At 41.3% G+C, this 18,940-nt stretch overlaps 1 protein-coding gene across 1 annotated transcript in view; it reads left to right on the forward strand.

The window, feature by feature from the left end:
- Positions 1-18,940, forward strand: part of LOC134654768 (E3 ubiquitin-protein ligase SH3RF3) — a 54,005-nt gene that overhangs the window by 34,562 nt on the left and 503 nt on the right. Inside the window, exons 8-17 of the mRNA XM_063510238.1 lie at positions 874-952; positions 1,385-2,406; positions 3,741-3,814; positions 3,953-4,069; positions 5,008-5,135; positions 7,131-7,239; positions 8,095-8,168; positions 9,261-9,436; positions 13,148-13,255; positions 16,000-16,104. Of these exons, the coding sequence (XP_063366308.1) occupies positions 874-952; positions 1,385-2,406; positions 3,741-3,814; positions 3,953-4,069; positions 5,008-5,135; positions 7,131-7,239; positions 8,095-8,168; positions 9,261-9,436; positions 13,148-13,255; positions 16,000-16,104 (1,992 nt within the window). The remainder of the gene's footprint in view (positions 1-873; positions 953-1,384; positions 2,407-3,740; positions 3,815-3,952; positions 4,070-5,007; positions 5,136-7,130; positions 7,240-8,094; positions 8,169-9,260; positions 9,437-13,147; positions 13,256-15,999; positions 16,105-18,940) is intronic.

Below are 18,940 nucleotides of genomic sequence, written 5' to 3' on the forward strand. Positions count from 1 at the left end.
AGATTTGACTGATCTATAGATGTCATATACTAAAGAAAAAGCGACCAAGGCGAAGGCCGAGTGAGCCGCACATTGCGCGTCAAGCGCCTTACCGTATATCCTTCTAACTCCCAGGGTCATTTTGGCAGTTTTTAATTCGGAATCTTCTTTTATTCTATTATAGTTCGAAATTCGAGTTGATTTAGTCCTTTTAAAAGGACATTGGGACTTAGGCGGATATTGGACTTTTAGATTTTTTGAGGCCCTTTTACTTGGCCGGGAAATCCCTATTTTCCTCCCTGTTCTATTTCTTAAAAAAACCCCGGCAATGTTGAGAAGTTGAAGTTGTTAACCCTTTGAACGCCAAACCTCTCGTGTCATCGTGAACCTTGTCGAAATACACGAAAGACTGAGTTTTCCTCAATCACCCGTAGACCACGAACGCTGTAAAGGGTTCGAAACGTCGGGATGTAGTATAAATTCAATATAATCCGTTTTAATATTTTTATTTCATGAAATACACCAAGTTTCATATTGGGCTGTAGCCGCACGAGTCTGTTGACGTCTTTTTAGCGGGCAAAGGGTTAAATTGGTTTGCGTAGTCTATTCCTAAAGACCTCCATTTAACCATAGAGAAATATAGTAAGACAAGAGTGCTCACTCCATACATCAATTCAGACTATTAATTTCAGTGTCTACATCTAGCGTCGAGTAGCGTAACTATCAGTACTGCTACATCTATTGTCAAGTAGCAGTACTGATAGTTCCGCTACTCGATGCTAGATGCTAATAGTCTTTTTGGTACTAAAACTGATGTATGGAGTGAGCACTCTATGTATTTTTTTCTCTATGATTTAACTATAGCCGTCATCTTCACCGTGATGTTTGTTCCAGCACGCCCTTGAACCGGCCCGTGCCGCCCTTACCCGAGCACGCCCGCGCGGGACATTCTGAACATAGACATCACGCGCAGGTATTTATACTTTTATTATAAAGTACTATTCATAAGTACTAAGCAGTTAGATGTATCCATACTATAACATAGGTGGATGAGGATAAGTGTGACGAATCATCTTTGCAATGCGGAATCCACGCCAGCTGCGAGACGCCTTTTTCGAGGATTACCTTATCAACCTTCATTATATGAAAATTTTTCATGTTTGTTACTTTTCTTTCTGATTTATTGCATAAGTCACATTGAAGTTATTAATTTAGGTGTAACAGTCGAGTAAACGTCTGTACAAGCCAACTTTCCAAAAATATCTTTATACGCCTCTATGTCACTGACAACATGGTCGTGTAAATATAATTTAGGAACATGGTTGTGAACTCGACCGTACTATATGAATACACAAAAAAACACCGTCAAAAGATTAAAAGTAACTATAGTTTCTGTTGTTTCCAGCACTCCCACCGCTACCAACCGATGTCGATGTCAACGCCCACCACAAACATCGGCAACTACCAGAACATGCCGGCCATGAGCCACTCCCACCCCAACTACCACTCCCCCCCACACATACTCCCCCCACAACACATCTCACACGGCCTCGTCACCCCCAGGAACATACTGGAACCCGCCCAGACCAAACATTCATTAGATTTGATACACTTCACCAACGTACATAATAAAACGCACGGATCGCAAGCCACTATGATGCAAAGCGTGTCAAGAATAGGTGAAAACTACGATCGACTCAGAACTGTCAAATATGACAGCTATAACTCAACACCAGTACACAAAGCTGACACTACATATCAAAACGTCAGAACGCATGAACATTTCCCCGTTTCTGTGGCCAACTTCAACGCGAACAACGTCAGTTCGGACTCGAGTTCCAGCGTGAATACAGCTTCAGTTGTCAGTTCAACGACAACTCCTAACACCAGCTCTAACGAAAGCACTTGTGAAAGCGCCGAACCGAGCTTGCCAAGCTCCCCTGATAACAATACCGAGCGAAATGCGACCGTAATCGCTTCTAATACGACTCAAAATCCAACTGAAGAGGAAAATGAAAACCCTGATTCGTCTCTCAACGCTTCTATGGGAGTTCTAAGTTTAAACGAAAGCTCGACCGCGACGAATACTTCTTTGAATGTATCGCTGCCGCCCGCTGAGAGTCCAAAATTGAATGCATCTGCGAACAGTAATTCTACGGCGAATCATAATGACAGCCAGGAAGGTCCAAGCAATTCTGAACCGTCACGACTCGACGCTCCTTCGTCTTCTAAGATTTTGAACCGGCCTAGTGGCCCGGATTCGTTGTTAAACTTCGGTATAGGGCTGCAGGCGGCGCTGTCGCCATCTCACGGGAAGGACGGGAACTATATGGTGGCGAGGAATCATAGGGACCACCACCATAGAGAGAAGAGACATAGTCTGACGCCGTCGTCGCATTTGCAGGCCAACCATTCTACGCAAAACAGGTGAGTGTAATTTTTATGTCACTATTGTTAATGAATTTTTACTGCACTTTGATGTTTTGACTGTTAAATAAAAAAAAACCGGCCAAGTTCGAGTCGGACTCGCGCACGGAGGGTCCCGCACCATCAACAAAAAATAGAGCAAAATAAGCAAAAAAACGGTCACCCATCCAAGTACTGACCCCGCCCGACGTTGCTTAACTTCGGTCAAAAATCACGTTTGTTGTATGGGAGCCCCATTTAAGTCTTTATTTTATTTTGTTTTTAGTATTTGTTGTTATAGCGGCAACAGAAATACATCATTGTGAAAATTTCAACTGTCTAGCTCACGGTTCGTGAGATACAGCCTGGTGGCAGACGGACGGACAGCGGAGTCTTAGTAATAGGGTTCCGTTTTTACCCTTTGGGTACGGAACCCTAAAAATAGAACCAATCTAAGAATTAAAGTTTGTCCAAACTAGGATCTGGGCCCGTTTCTCAAAAGCTTGTAACTTCCACTTGGGAAGTCCCTTTCTGACAACAGTTGTCAAAAAGTGACATCCGCTTGTATTACAAGTTACAAGCTTTTGAGAAACGGGCCGGCCCCTGGTTGTTAACCGTTTTAATTCGGTTCTCGAAAAGGAAACAGGACAGTCGATGATCCGGTACGTTATAGTATCCGCAGTTATAAACAGTTTTGACAGTACTTACTTACTCCGTTGGTTCAGTGACCCAAAATGAGACTCGGCCTCCGACACAAGACAGCGCACCACTTTTCTCGGTTCTGTGAGTCCTCTCGCCAATTGTTGACTCGAAGGACTGTCTCCACCGATACCTGCACCCCTAGCACATGATTGGCGCGACATTATCTTGCGGCGAGATGACTACCCGTCTTTTTCTGACTATGTTAATAAAAGAGGGTCGGGTAGTCTTATCTCGCTGCGAGATACTGTCGCGCCAATCATGTGCTAGCCCGGCTGGGACGTCCGAATTGTGATATGGGAGTAGAAAAAAAATTGAGGCCCCTATTCTAAGATTGTTCTATGTATGGGTAAAAATAATAACAATAAATAATAAATCAATAAATATTGGGGGGACATCTTGCACAGATCAACCTAACCCCAAACTAAGCAAAGCTTGTACTATGGGTGCTAGGCGACGATATACATACTTATATAGATAAATACATACTTATATACATAGAAAACATCCATGACTCCGGAACAAATATTAGTGTTCATCACACAAATAAATGCCCTTACCGGGATTCGAACCTAGGACCATCGGCTTCGCAGGCAGGGTCACTACCCACTAGGCCAGACCGGTCGTCAAATAATATGATCAATTGATCATTTCAGGCATTCGGCGGAGATCTTAGCAACGAGCTTGCTGGACCAGGCAGAGCCGGAGCCCCGCCGCCGCCGCAGCAGGAGCGGCGAGCGAGCCCTGCCGGCCGCCTACGTGGCGCTATACCCCTACAAGCCGCAGAAACCTGACGAACTAGAACTCAAGAAAGGAGGTTAGTGATATTCACGTGAGACCTTAGCAACGAGCTTGCTGGACCAGGCAGAGCCGGAGCCCCGTCGCCGCCGCAGCAGGAGCGGCGAGCGAGCCCTGCCGGCCGCCTACGTGGCGCTATACCCCTACAAGCCGCAGAAACCTGACGAACTAGAACTCAAGAAAGGAGGTTAGTGATATATTCGTTAGATCATTTCATAAATACATATTATCGCGCTAATGTTAAAATTAGTCTGAAAAAAAAATTGCAACACCGATTTCTACAAAGCCATGATGCATTAACACATTCAGTGTCAAAAACCCTTGGAGGATATAATCAAACGGAGACGCCATGTCTGTAATTTTCTGTACAAAACAGTCTGCCGATTTTTGCGGGGGAGGGGAACGTCAAATGTATGCGTAACGTAAAAATAGCCATGTCAGATAAACGTCAGTCCATACATTGTGTATGACCGTTGGCCGCCTATTTTCGACAGAGGGGAAAGCCTGTTAATGGCTACTCCGTTTAGTTGTATCCTCCAAGCAAAAACCCGACTATCGGGTATTTTATGATTTCGTTCGCAGGCCGGACGACCCGATAGTCGGGATCGTGGTACTACTACACCTTTATATGACGACATTTTTGTGGCCTGGCGCGGATGTTTTGTTTGACTACGTGACAATGAATGTGTTAAAAAGCAAGGACACTTCATAAACGCTCTGAAAGTAAAGTATGAGACGATTGTAACGATTTGCTTTAGGCCTAAGTTACACTTGTAAGTTTTACATACATAAGTACACAGCTATACTACAGAATGAGAGATGAATATCGTTATCTCATTCTAACAAATAGCTTTGTCCCTACTTACGTAAGTAAGTAAAACTTATAAGTGTATCTCAGGCCTTAGGCCTTAGTCGTGGGTGTCCAGGTGTGGTGAGCGAGAGATGTGGACGTTGCGTTAACAAAATAAATAGGCTACTTTGGTCTCAGGGAAAAAGTAATATGTCTTAATGTGTTACCTACATTCACTTTTATTACATTTAGAAGTATTTTTGTGGTCATATATACTCCATATGATATGTCCTTTTATAATAGGTATAATTCTTATAAAAAGTGTATATTTGCAGGTATCTACGTGGTGACGGAGCGGTGCCGCGACGGCTGGTACAAGGGCCGCTCGGAGCGCTCGCAGCGCGCCGGCGTGTTCCCCGGGAACTACGTGGCCCGCTCCAAGCACGACAAGCCGCAGGCGCAGGTATACACACTTAGGCTTTGGATTCCTCCGAAAACGGTGCCGTCATATTACGGCCGCTATATAGCGTTGACTGACGTCACTAGAACGTTGTCTATGTAAACAAGATGGCGCGGTTTCCTAGACGGCGTTATGGTACGTTGATTGTCAACGTAACGTAAGATGACGGCCGTCATGACGGTGTCGATAGTTTCGTGAACGTTTTATTAGATAGCGGTGACGCCATTTTGAATAAATGACACGAGATTTGAATAAATGATTCCGTACTACGATTATTTTCCTCTTCTGATGATATTTCATCCTCCAAGTAAATTATAGATGATCAAGCAAATCTTGTCAGTAGGAAAAGGCGCGAAATTCAAATTTTCTATGGGACGTTATCCCATCACGCCTACATTTTTCAAATTTGCCGCTTTGACCTTGGTGGATGACGGTGTGTTATGACGCCGTGGTACTTTCCACATGTCGCCACCGTAAAGACGGCCGTCTTTTGCGGCCGCTATATGACGGCACCGTTTTCGGAGGAATCCAAAGCTTTACGGCTCAATTTTAATGCTCGTGAAGTTTATCTTTGTAATTACGGGGCAAGGTGCTGAGACAAGTGTTTATTTTCGAGGATGACCCCAAATGCCTTGGGACGATGACATCAAAAGGACAGTGGGGAAGAAGTGTCCCAGGTCGCACAAAACTGTGACGAGTGGCGTATAATGATAGGGACCTATACCCGTAGGGTAGAGACGGGCTAAAGAGAGAGAGAGAGAGAGTAGTATCCGTTGTATTTGGTTGTATCCTTGACTACCATCATGTGAGCTTCGCCGGTTGTCGATGAACTACATTGAATATTTTTTTTTTTTAATTAAAAATGGGCTTACTCATGGCCACAGACTAGCCGAGGCGAAGACGTGGCCTACGATGGAGCGAGCCTGCCCAGAAGGTGCCTGTTCACCCTTGATTATATGAGCTTATAGTTGCCGGGTTATATGAGCTAGGAAATATTGACGCCGGCAAGGAATTCCATTCCTTGGCAGTGCGCATAAGGAAAGAGGAAGCAAAGCGCTTCGTGCGGATTCGTGGAATATCTACCAAGTAAGGATGGAAACCGGCCGTGCGTCTAAAGGTCCGATGGTAGAATGGGGACGGTGAAATAAGCTTGTGTAGCTCTTGAGCACACTCCCCGAAGTGCAATCTGTAGAACACCGATAGAATACCCATTTTGTTCTTGATCTACATCGATTTTCGCTTCGCTTGGGATCATAAATAGTCTTGAGTAAGTGGCCAATTCATTCTCGACCTATATAGGGCCCGAAATATGTCGCCAATAGCGACTAAAAATTCAAGTGAGTGAAACCGTTGTCGTCTAAACAGTTTGAAATATGTATCACGAAAGTTTAATATCGATTATATAGGTCCTACATAATTTCGAAACCGATGATCGGGAAATTACCTGTAGTTTTTAAATGAGTGTTATTAAATGTATGTGTATTATACACATATGTATGTATATATTTTTAAATCTATTCTAATTTCTATTACACCTTATGTGTATAATTGCATGAATTCTATAGTAATTTAAATTGTATTTCTTTTTCCTTATTTTCCCGTAATGCATGTTAATTATAAGATGTAATTTTTTTTTGAAAAGATGTGTCCCGCCGAGTTTGTTGCCGGTCCCATATTGGGATACCCTCCTCCAATTGAGGGTAGATTTTAATCTTCTCGGGGCAGAGGTGTAGGGTTGGAGCCGGTGTAGCTTTATTTGACGTTCATAAGCGCATTGTAATTATGCCTACTTGAATGAACTATCTTTTATCTTTATCTTATCTTTTATCTTTATCTTATCTTTTATCTTTATCTTATAGTTTATGTTATCTTATCTTTTATCTTTATCTTATATTTTATCTTTATCTTATCTTTTATCTTTATCTCATCTTTTATCTTTATCTTATCTTTTAGCTTTATCTTATCTTTTATCTTTATCTTATCTTTTATTATTGGCAGGTAGCCCCGCCGGCCGCGGTGGTGAAGCCCGCTGTGGTGGCGACACCGTCTCCGACTGTACTAGCGCCGCCCGACGCGCCGCCCAGAGCGCACAGCCCACTCGCTCAAGGTACCCTTACTTTACTTACTACACGTTTTAACCTGTCATATCCCAAGGGCTCAAATATGAGCCGTAAATAAATTTTCCAGATTTCCCACGATTTTCAAAACCTCCCACTTCAACTCAAATGGGAGCCATACTGGGAGACAACAACAAAATTAGTTTTCGGGGCGCGGGATCGGGCAGGTTAAACTACTTGAGAAAGGAGATTTTCACTGTGAGGGATCTTTCTTATGTTATCTGTCCCTTTTTGAAGGCTTTGACCAGTTTAAAGCTTTATTTGTTTGGTTATTGGTCCCGTTGTCAAATAACAATCTGGAAATGACACAACTTTGGGAACAAATCAAATTAGCCGCGTGGAGTTAGCCGCGACCATGACCAGTGAAACCTGTGTCGGAACGTCGGTAAATAAAGGTAATTGAATAAATTTCGCGTTAGACCCGTCTATAAATGTGAATTAATATGTGTTCAAAACGCGAAAGTTTTAAATATTAAATCAAATGATTTTATTAAATATTTAGATTTGTGTTTTTTAAGTAGACACACTACTAAATATAAATTATAAACCCCGTAGTGGGGTAGCCTAGGGGTTCAAGGCGTTAGCCCGGATTGCTAAAGACGCCGGTTCGAATCCGACCTTCACCACTGGAGGGCTTTGTCACTTTTTCTTTAATATATGACATCTATTTCAGTTTATAATCTGAAAATGACATTGTAAAAATTTTTACGCATATCCTCAAATATGTCAATGACACGTCTTTAGGGAATCTCAATAATTCCAACGTAAATGGGACCACAGTGTTACGGCATATAAAATTTGAAATTGTCTTCTATAGAACTTAATGTTTATAATGATTTTTACAGGTCAACCGTTATCTTACCCCTGGAGTTCAGGAGTTCAGAACCAAATTCAGCAGAGCACCCCCAAATCGGACAAGGTAAACACAAACAGATGTCTGAAAAGAAAAATATTATTATAAATAAACACACTTTGCTGTATTCCTCCAAATATTTAAGTTGTATCTTATCTTACTTACAAACGAATTTATGAAAGCATTTACAACAATGATCATAGAATCAAATACTAGTCTTTCATACACCCCTGTTGAAATGTTTATATTGCCTTAACCGCTACGAGATTTCGCAAAAGTAAACCTTATTATAATGAATGAAGCTTAATTTAATAAATTAATGTGACGGTAGCGGTCAAAACGTTAAGACCAAACGACTTAGATACGAGATAGCTCATACGAGCTAAATGCGGCTGAAAAGATGTTTCTATATTTTACTAGCAACCCGCCCCGGCTTCGCACGGGGTAACAAATTAAGGGGCCCACTGATTACCAGTCCGCCGGACGGTATCGGCCTGTCAGTTGTTCGGAACTGTCAAATTTTTGTTCTAACTAACAGGCCGATACTGACCGGCGGACTGTTAATCAGTGGGCCCCTTTATACATAAACCTTCCTCTTGAATCACTCTATCTATTAAAAAAACCGCATCAAAGTCCGTTGCGTAGTTTAAAAGATCTAAGCTTACATAGGGACAGAGACAGACAGACAGCGAGAAGCGACTTTGTTTTATACTATGTAGTGATCATAGAAGGTAGGATCCTATAGAAGTGGTATACGCGTGCCTCCGCGAGGGACAAAACATAGGCAATGCGACACTATGATTGGTCGAATTTATTTGCTGCCCACCATAATCCATACTAATTTATGGTGGGGAATAAAAAAAAAAAGTGAGACTGTGGCAAGGACAAACAATAATAGCGCTTTCGCTGCTACTGCTATAAGACTATCCCGTTCGGTCATTTCCCCCCACCCCTCATGCCTGATCAGTTAAAATACTATACTTGGTCAACCAGATCTTGACAGTAGAAAAAGGCGGCAAATTTGAAAAATGTAGGCGCGAAGGGATATCGTCCCATAGAAAATTTGAATTTCGCGCCTTTTTTACTGACAAGATTTGGTTGACCAGCTATAGATTCATGGTAGTGATTGATTGATTCCATTGTAATTTCCACCTTCAGAGCAAAGACAAAAAAGGCGAGAAGTCCATATCGACCGGCGTGAGCCTGATGAAGCGCCTCGCCGCCATGAAGAAATGCAAGTCCCCGCCCCCCGTAGGCTACAGCATGGACAACCCCGTGTTCGAAGATGCGGCGTCCTGCTCGCTCACCACGAGACTACAACCGCAACACGTCAGGTAAATCAATTCGCTAGGTGCACGACTGGTGCTGCCCTCATTTTGGCGGACTTTCTACGTTAAATCTTATGGAGTAAAATTAGTTCAAGCGGCTGCCGCTAGTACTAATGGCGGACATTCCATAAGATTACCTGTGTTTGTGACGATCAGCGCCACTACCCCCTCCACCGACTTCGCACCTTGCCAATATACAGGGTGGCCCATTTAGATCGGTCAGTATGGAAATCTGAAACTATAAGACATACGACGATCTCTTCTTAGGAACCATGTCATCGATTTTAGTAACAAGAAAAACTGCATTCATACATTACAAAAAATGTATGTAAAATGTATTGAAAAAAATGGTGGTAATTTCGAAAACTTACTAAAATAAATTAAAGGATATGAAAACAATGCATTTTATTCATTTCATACATCATGTTTCATAGTAACATTTACTGCTTAAGACCTATACAATCGATATCTAAATAGAAATAGTGTTACTTTTATTTTTCAAAATGTCCGGGTTCGATTCCCGAGCTGAGTACCCATTTTTTTTTTCAATTGTATGAATGCAGTTTTTCTTGTTACTGAAATCGATGACATGGTTCCTAAGAAGAGATCGTCGTATGTCTTTTAGTTTCAGATTTTCCCATACTGACCGATCTGAATGGGCCACCCTGTATACTATAGGACATTTGTTACACAAATTGACTAAGCCCCACGGCAGGCGTGGCTCACTCCGCGATTTCGTCGCTTTGCTACAGGTAGCTAAAAGTACATCCGTTCCACACCAATTTTGGTGGCTAGCCATAAGCCGCGCGTGGCGCTGTCGCCACCTAGCGGCCATATCTGTGCTGATCGTAACAGACGCGTTTTGTTAGAGTGAGTCTTCTGTACCTAGTACTATTATTTATTCTGTGCCCACGGTAAGCTCAAGAAGGCTTGTGTTGTGGGTACTCAGCGGTGGGTATAAGTAGCGACTGCGTGAATGAAGAAAATGATTCATCTGGGGTTGCAGGCGTGCATAGGCTGCAGTGACCACTTTCCAACAGGCAGGCCGTGTGCTTGTTTGCCACGTGATTTAAAAAATATCCTAATTATAAATACAATGAATAATAATAATAAGATTGAAGAACAATGAAACTGGGTATGTACTCTTTATACAAACCGTACCTATTTTCATTGCTCTGAGGTATATTACGATCACAGACAAGACAACACATCTCTAGACTGAGCATAGTAACGCCACCCCCTCTGCCACTTATACGGTAGTTTTACTCCATTTTCGAGTCAATCCCGTGCCGTGATTGGTCCGTGTCTTTGAACGGACCAATCACGGCACGGGATTCGCTCACCTCGTCCCCCCGCACCCCCGTATTTTTGGCAGCATCGGTTTCATGAAATAATTGCTCTAAACTCCGTCTAGAGGATTCCTTGTATATGATTACGATTAGTCCCCATTCATTCCACTAGAGGGCTTTCTCATCGTCCCGAGCATTTTGTGCATTATGTTGGTAGCATGTGTTTGTGCTAAACTGTGTTGTGTGTAACTCGATTGTTACAACGATTTTGGTTCACAAGTATACAAATTAATTTTTCTTTTTTTATGTGTGTTTTTTTATAACTTGGTGCTGTAAAAGATCATGGCCCCGACGGAAGACCTGCGCTAGCCTAGCCAGGCTAGCACCATGCTGAGTCGGGACTAGACATGCGCAAAACCGTTCACTGAGTTGAAAAGAGTAATTCATATCTTTCGTTCGCGATGATATATATCACTCATGGATCTATATCGCTCAGTGGATCTGTAGACTATATTGTTCCCGAGTGAGTAGAGAGAGAAGTCAATCAATCAGATACATACAGCCATAAGTGCGACCAAGAGGCGAATCACGCGATACGATCCCGCCATGTTTTTCCGAAACCCTCTGAATTCTTTCGAACCGCTCCGAAACCTATTCGCAGTCTCACTCGCTCACTCGCTCCTCGCGCTCGGCCGACTCATTCGATTCATGAGTGGGAAAGAGCGCGCAAGAAGCACTGAGCGAGAAATCATCAGTGAGTTGAAGAGTGAGCGAGTAGAGCGAGTTCAATCAAATGATATAGCTCATTTAAATCACTCACTCGCGAACGACACATGTCTAGTCGGGACCATTTCGTGACTATTGTGTTGTCGTGTTACTTGTTGTTTTTTTTTTTTTTTTTTTTTTTTTTTTTGTCACGAATAAACACTCTCTATTCAAATCATTTCAATATTTGGATTTTTGTGAACAATCGTGTTGCACTGTTTTCATGTGACAGGTGTACCTACCTGTACGCACCCAGTATGGGAAGCTTGTTAACTAACCACAGAACAAGAAAGACACCGCTTTTCATCCTTGAGAGATGCATCCATGATGTGCCTGCATTTTGCAATAAGATGTTAACCTGTTTAGACGACGGTTTCACTCACTTGAATTTTTAGTCGCCTGGCGACATGTATTGGGCCCTTCGGGGGTCCTTCCTCAGGCTCGAAAAATTCAAGTGAGTGAATCCGTTGTCGTCGAAACAGTTTAAAATATGTCTCACTAAACTTTAATATCGAAGATGTTAACCCTAAAAATTGACATTTAAAGTTGACATTTTATTGCAATATTAATGTGGGTTGACACATTAGTGCTACAGCATCGTAATGGTTGAAAAATTAATCGTAGTAATAAATGTCTTTCATACATGTGTGGTGTCTGTTTTGATCTATATGTCTGTGGAACTAACATAGCACTGTCACTTTTGTTTTGTTTTCACATGTTTGTAACCACGACAAGTCGAGGATATTGCGAGTTTTTGATTATTGGAAATATATTTAAAAACAACGATGAAAGGTCTAATATTATTTTTTCACCAAATAATGGAATTTCGTCCTAATAATTTTATTTTTTAGACTTGTCAAGTCTACACTTGATGAGTTAGTGTTTTTATGTCGAGTTTTTTTTAAATCCAATTTCTGATTGCATCAGCAGATAAGCTCTATGTTAGTAAATTAATGTACTACAGGTATACCTACATGTATATTGATATCGCAATTACAGAGGTACTTACCTACACCAAAGTTCAACTAAATCAGACACCGGGAAAAAGTTCAAACATAATATATATATGTCACCGTAAGATTGTGAACCCGTTAGTTTATAATCTAACGTAGGTCAGGTTAGATTATAATCTCCCTCGAGTTTTTTTTATCCAATTTCTGATTGCATCAGCAGATAAGCTCTATGTTAGTAAATTAATGTACTACAGGTATACCTACATGTATATTGATATCGCAATTACAGAGGTACTTACCTACACCAAAGTTCAACTAAATCAGACACCGGGAAAAAGTTCAAACATAATATATATATGTCACCGTAAGATTGTGAATCCGTTAGTTTATAATCTAACGTTGGTCAGGTTAGATTATATTCTCCCTACCGTCAGTTTATAATGTAACTAGCGAGATTATAATCTGACGAGTGTTTACAATTTTACGGTGACATATACAAAGACATAAATATTATAAGCAAAAACGCCTAAAAACAGACATTTTGAAACTAAATATTTGTCATATACATATTCTACGTAGGTCTTCAGTGCCTAGGATTAGGATTAAACCAACGTCGTAAATTTCATAAAATTTGATTAAATTAGTCCCCAAGCCACAGACATGTTAGTGTTTAGACCTCGCTTCATCCTCCCCTTGTGGCTAACGCGTAGGTCCGGGTCGTGTCCGTCGCAGCTGCTGCGCGCGCTGCCGGCCGGCGCCGGGCCCGGCGAGCGCCGCCACAAGGAGCCACGCCACCTCCTGCACGACCACCGCCTCAGGTAACACAACCACAAAACAGATACAGTACAGAAGTCGATCACATGTATGTACTTCACTTTTCATACCACAGACAATCCAACCTCTAGACATAGCATAGTCGCGCTACCCCCTCTGCCACACATACGGTAGCGTTACTCCATCTTCGAGTCAATCCCGTGCCGTGATTGGTCCGTGTCTTTGAACGGACCAATCACGGCACGGGATTCGCTCATCTCGTCCCCCCGCACCCCCGTATTTTTGGCAGCATCGGTTTCATGAAAGAATTGGCCTAAGCTCAGTCTAAAGGTTGGATTGTCAGTGTTTCATACCTACGCTCGGCGGTCGCTCTAGGGTTGTCAACTATGATTTATGCACAAAAAACTATCGTGGTAGTGGCACTCGTATCTAGTAGTGGCCGGGGCGGGGTGCATAGGTACCTACCTACCTAACTGTTCTGTTTAACGTTAAAACGAACCATCGAAATACAAGCAGATACTTACTTACCTCCCTGAAACCACTGGTAGCTTAAAAAACGACAATTCATCGTTTTATGTTGAATTCAAACAACCGTCCACTGAACAGTTATAATAACTTTTTTTTGTTTCTCCATTATTGCACAAAAAAGTTCACAGACGCGTGTCTCAAGCGGATGGCACTCGCGCTCGCACTGGTCCCAACCGGTCCGAGATATCGTGTCCGTGAGCAGTGTCTATGTGTGCGTTGCTCGAGCGCACTTTGTATGTAGATTGATTTCTGTACTGTATCTATTTTGTGCCACAACCGACGTAACTTAGGGCTCATTTAGACGGTGCGAGAACTCGCATGCGAATTTCATTACATCGCGTCGTTTGATCGGTCGGCTGAATTGACGTAACCTCAATGATCCGCAATGTAACTAAAATCGTATACGAGTTCACGCGCCGTCTAAATAGGGCATTAGGGCCGATTTAGACGGCGCGCGAGCTCGCATGCGATTTTAGTTACATTGCGGACTGTTGGTGACCAATTCAACTGACCGATCGAAACCCGCAATGTAATGAAACTCGCATGCGGGCTCTCGCTTCGTCTAAATGAGCCCTTAGGGCCAGTTGCACCGACCACATTTGGCAGACTGATCAACGTCAGCCGGCGCGCCCCGGCGCTTCACTATGAAACTTTCAATACATAAAAATTTAGCGAACTCTTTAACGATACGAACAGTTTGGTGCAACCGACCCTTAGAGGGTATAATTTTAACGGAGTAGCCATTAACGGGCGTTGCCCTCTGTCGAAAATAGGCGGCCAATGGTAATACACAATGTATGGACTGACGTTTATCTGACATGGGTGGCTATTTTTACGTTACGTACATATATTTGATCCCCTCCCCGCAAAAATCGGCAGATTATTAAATTACAGACAAGGCGTCTCCGTTTGGTTATATCCTCCAAGCTTTGTGACGTTCTACAGGCAAAGGTACCTTGTAGCGGTACGTCGCGCACCACCGCATTTAGTAATGGAACGAATGCGTCAACCCCCAACCTTCATTTACCCGTGGAACGTCACAATGGGGTTGGCCGGTCGAAGTATTTAGCAGATGGCGCCATCATAGGTTGTCAGTCTCTAGAATTGTGTCAAATTTTAGTTTTTTTCAATGCCCTGGATGCCAGCTCTTTGAGCCAAATCTCATAGAAAAAGGGGCAAGCTATGATGGCGCCATCTATGCAAACCTTTGACAGTTGCCAACCCCATTAAAATATTACTAGCACCTGAATAAAATGCCAATATACAATTGTACATGTAGTAACTTTTATTCGCTTGTGTGTTTTGTGTTGCAATCACCACCATATACTTGCACTTCACTAAACCACCATCACGCATCACGCATAGACCCACCCCACCAAACTACAACTTGGTTCGGCCATTCGGCTTAGTTATAAAATCTACGTTTCGTTGCGTCTAAACCGGTCTTTATACGAAATCGGGAGGTAGTATTTTTCTATTTATTATTAGCTAGAGATGTCCGTTAGATATGTCTCGATAATGTGTCACACATCTGTGTTTTTCCTTCAAATAGTGCCAGATAGATCTGACGGACATATTTGTGCGTATATCCTTAGAATAGACATATATAAGAGCTTTAATAATACTTTTTGTACTTATATTAAGTTCTATTTATTACATTTATATTATCGATACTTACTATCTCCTGTATCATAATACAAGAGGATTTGGGCTTTAATCCCAAAGTTAGCATAGCAATACATTGGAATTTCTATGTAGATGTATGTACCCAAACACGTCTGATATATACAGAGTGCTTCCTGTAACAGGAGCAATAAATTAAACTGTAGGCTGTACTCCTCAAACTGACCAACATTTGTCCAGCAACTTTTGAAAATAACTCGGGTTTTGGTTTTTATTACACTTTAAAGTTTATTCTAAGACGCAATGTATTGCAAATTTTGTTATGTTTGAAGCGTGACAAGCAACGTCAAACACACTGATGTCAGCGTACATTGAAGGCAATATTTATTTTGTATGAAAAAGAGGAAGTCTAAAGGATTCATAATTTTAAAAAGTTGCTGAACAAATGTTGGTCAGTTTGAGGAGTACAGCCTACAGTTTAATTTATTGCTCCTGTTACAGGAAGCACCCTGTATAATGATATTTAGTACATATATCACAAACAACTCAGTTTGTAATCGCGGCTTCTGTGAGGAAGTCGCACGCCATAACTATAATAGTAACGACAGTAATATTGATTGTAAATGAATGTGAACAGTAGAGTGAGCACCGAGAGCCCGTGGCAGGCGCAGCACCGCAAGTCGCAGTCGCTCGACGTGACCGCCACGCGGCGGGACAGACACACGCAGCCCGTCAAAGAGAGGTAATTTGTAATTAATAATTATATATTCAATTGCAAAAAAGAATTACTCAAATCGGACCACGGGTCTCAGAGGAATCGGTGAACATACATAAAAAAAAGCCACAACCGAATACAGATCCTCATCGAATTTAAACTGTTGTGAGACATACTAACATTGAATAATTTTACGGTTTAGACTCACTTGTCCTAAACCCTAAGTTCACTTGTTCTTGTTCTAAGTGAGTCTACACCGTAAAATGATTCAACAGATCCTCATCCTTCAGAGTAAAGAAGTCTGTTAAATAGCGGCGCAATTTGTTTGAGATTTGCCTTATTAATCAGCTGGTTTTTATTCGTCTGCTTATTTTTTACTTCTCATGCTTGTAAAGTTTGTATGGATGTGTGTAATATTTAATGACCAAATGGCAGGGGTCGCACCGCGGCGTGCATTCCCCCAGGGACAGAGTACTGCAGTTAAATATGATAAAATAACCATGATATAACGTGCGTAGCGTGTGCGCGCCAGCGGCAGCGCCCTGCTGGCAGTCGTCGCCGACAGGCTTGACGGACCATTTATGGGACACTGGTTGTCATTGCATGCACCAGTGTCCCATAACTGGACCAAATGATGTACCTACCTAGTTAAGTTAGATTATATAATTTATTTGTTGACATTTTCATTTTCATTTTTATTTTCATTATTTTGTATTGTTCTGTTAGTATATATATGGTTTGTTATTGTGTCGTTTAATTACTTGTGTTATGTATTGTGTGATTTGTCTCTGTGTTGTATGGGTGAAAAGCCTGAAATAAATGATATTTTATTTTATTTTATTTTATAACATGTTTATTGTTCTATCTCGCAATCGAAGTGAAGAGCAGATTCATAATTAATATAAGGTCAACCGAGGTAAATGCGTCATAAAGATTTCTTCTAAACGGAACATTTTAGAACTATTGCAACCCTCTCTGTTTGAAGTGTGGTCACTGAACTTTGAATGCAGACGGCTATAATAGTTATAATATGTTGCGTTTCGAAGATATCTTCAAATGACGCATTTACCACAAGAGACGCATTTACCTCGGTTGACCTTACCTATTTTGTCGAAAAGTGGCAAGAATAATAACTATACCATTCCGAACTTCGACGACCAATAAATCTAAGTGTAAGGCCTGAGTGGACGCTCGCTCGGCGGGGCGTGCAGCGTGGCTGTGGGCTCACGCGTGATGTGAGCAGCGTGCACTAAGGCCGCTCCTATACGCTTGCATTTGTTTAACATGCACGCCGCACGCCCCGCCCCGCTGCACGCACAACTCGAGCGTCCACTAACAAAACATTCACCCCAATAGGGATGTTGACAATTTTTTGGAACTGGTTTCATTTTGTAGATAGACACGTAATAATTACAGAAAAAAATATTAAAAAAATATATTCATTAATTTTGAATAAAAAAACATGTATAATAAGTTTCGTGTTTAAATTTCGCGCCTAAACGCTCCAAACTGTCACGTGACCTTGATGACGTAACGGCGTTTTAAACAAACTGCTGTCAGTCATTCTTTTAAATTCTTTATATGGCAACTGACAATTTTTTTAAAAGCGTTAACACACTACCGCATCGGACAGCGACCTTCTTTCTCGCTCTAACTTATAGCTGCGTCCTTAACGCACCACCTTACACACTATCGATTCGTGCGCCACACCGCACCAAGATCGCGTTTCAGTACGATAATCTGTAGGTTTTATAACTTGTCTTTGGTGATTCCACTGTGATTACGTCACGCGCTCCGATTGGCGTTTGCAGTCACGTGATACTGGGCATTATTTTAACTACTTTTGATTATTTTTAATTAAATTATTACGCATATTTACACTTGCAAAATATGATTTTCCGCGTTCTAATATTCCCTGCTATGGTAAAAACATAACATGTTATATAGTCCGTCAACCAAATCTTGTCAGTAGCAATGTAAAGCAAACTAAAGTAGGGCAACACTCAAAGAGCAGTATTGCGCTAAGAAAAGCAGCAACGTACATCGAACCAAAAGATTTTTTTTTTCCGCTGAGCGCGCCCTGCGTACGTCAATTCAAATTGTCACTCGCGGTTTATTGAAAAAATTTGAAACGGACGGACAATTTAAAAGCGATGTTAAAACAATGTTAATCAAAATGATGAACAAATTTGAAGATATCAAAAACAACTCTCTATCGTAGTGCTTATATTCTCTTTGTTCCCTATCTATGTCTTCTAAGTTTACTAAAATAAAATCATATCAAAATGCAGATAATTAGATAGTGCATATATTTGTTATTTAGTCCCAGCCCCCCCTTTGCTACAGTCCAACCGTTATTTATAATATAATATGCCACTTGTTAATGTAAATTAGTGTACTCTTCTGGATGAATATGACATACCTGTGTAATTTTTTTGATTGGTATATATTGTACAATAGGATTACATATTAAAAATAAAACAACTGATATATGGGTGTTTATTTAATTTAAAGGTAAATAAGATAAGGGTCACTTTAGCTTACACTATAATTCAGGTCATTAATTGAAAAAATATAATGAAGTTACCAATGTTACCGGGTCACTTCAACCAAGCATAATATTCTGTAGTATTCTATTGCATCTTTGTAAATAGTCACAACTGATTGCTGAAAATATTAGACATGTGGGCCTATGGACGGTTTCCAGGACACAATTTATGGTCTTGTTGGATAGATTTAGGCATACGTTTTAATTTTATTTATGCCTTTTAACCCTAAAACAAAAAAAACTGAACATAATCTTAAAAGTTCGAAAGAGTTCTTCCAGTATGTACTTGTCATAACCTCAATTTTTAGTAATGTT

The sequence above is a fragment of the Cydia amplana genome, chromosome 15, assembly GCF_948474715.1.
Source record: "Cydia amplana chromosome 15, ilCydAmpl1.1, whole genome shotgun sequence".
Taxonomy (NCBI): domain Eukaryota; kingdom Metazoa; phylum Arthropoda; class Insecta; order Lepidoptera; family Tortricidae; genus Cydia; species Cydia amplana.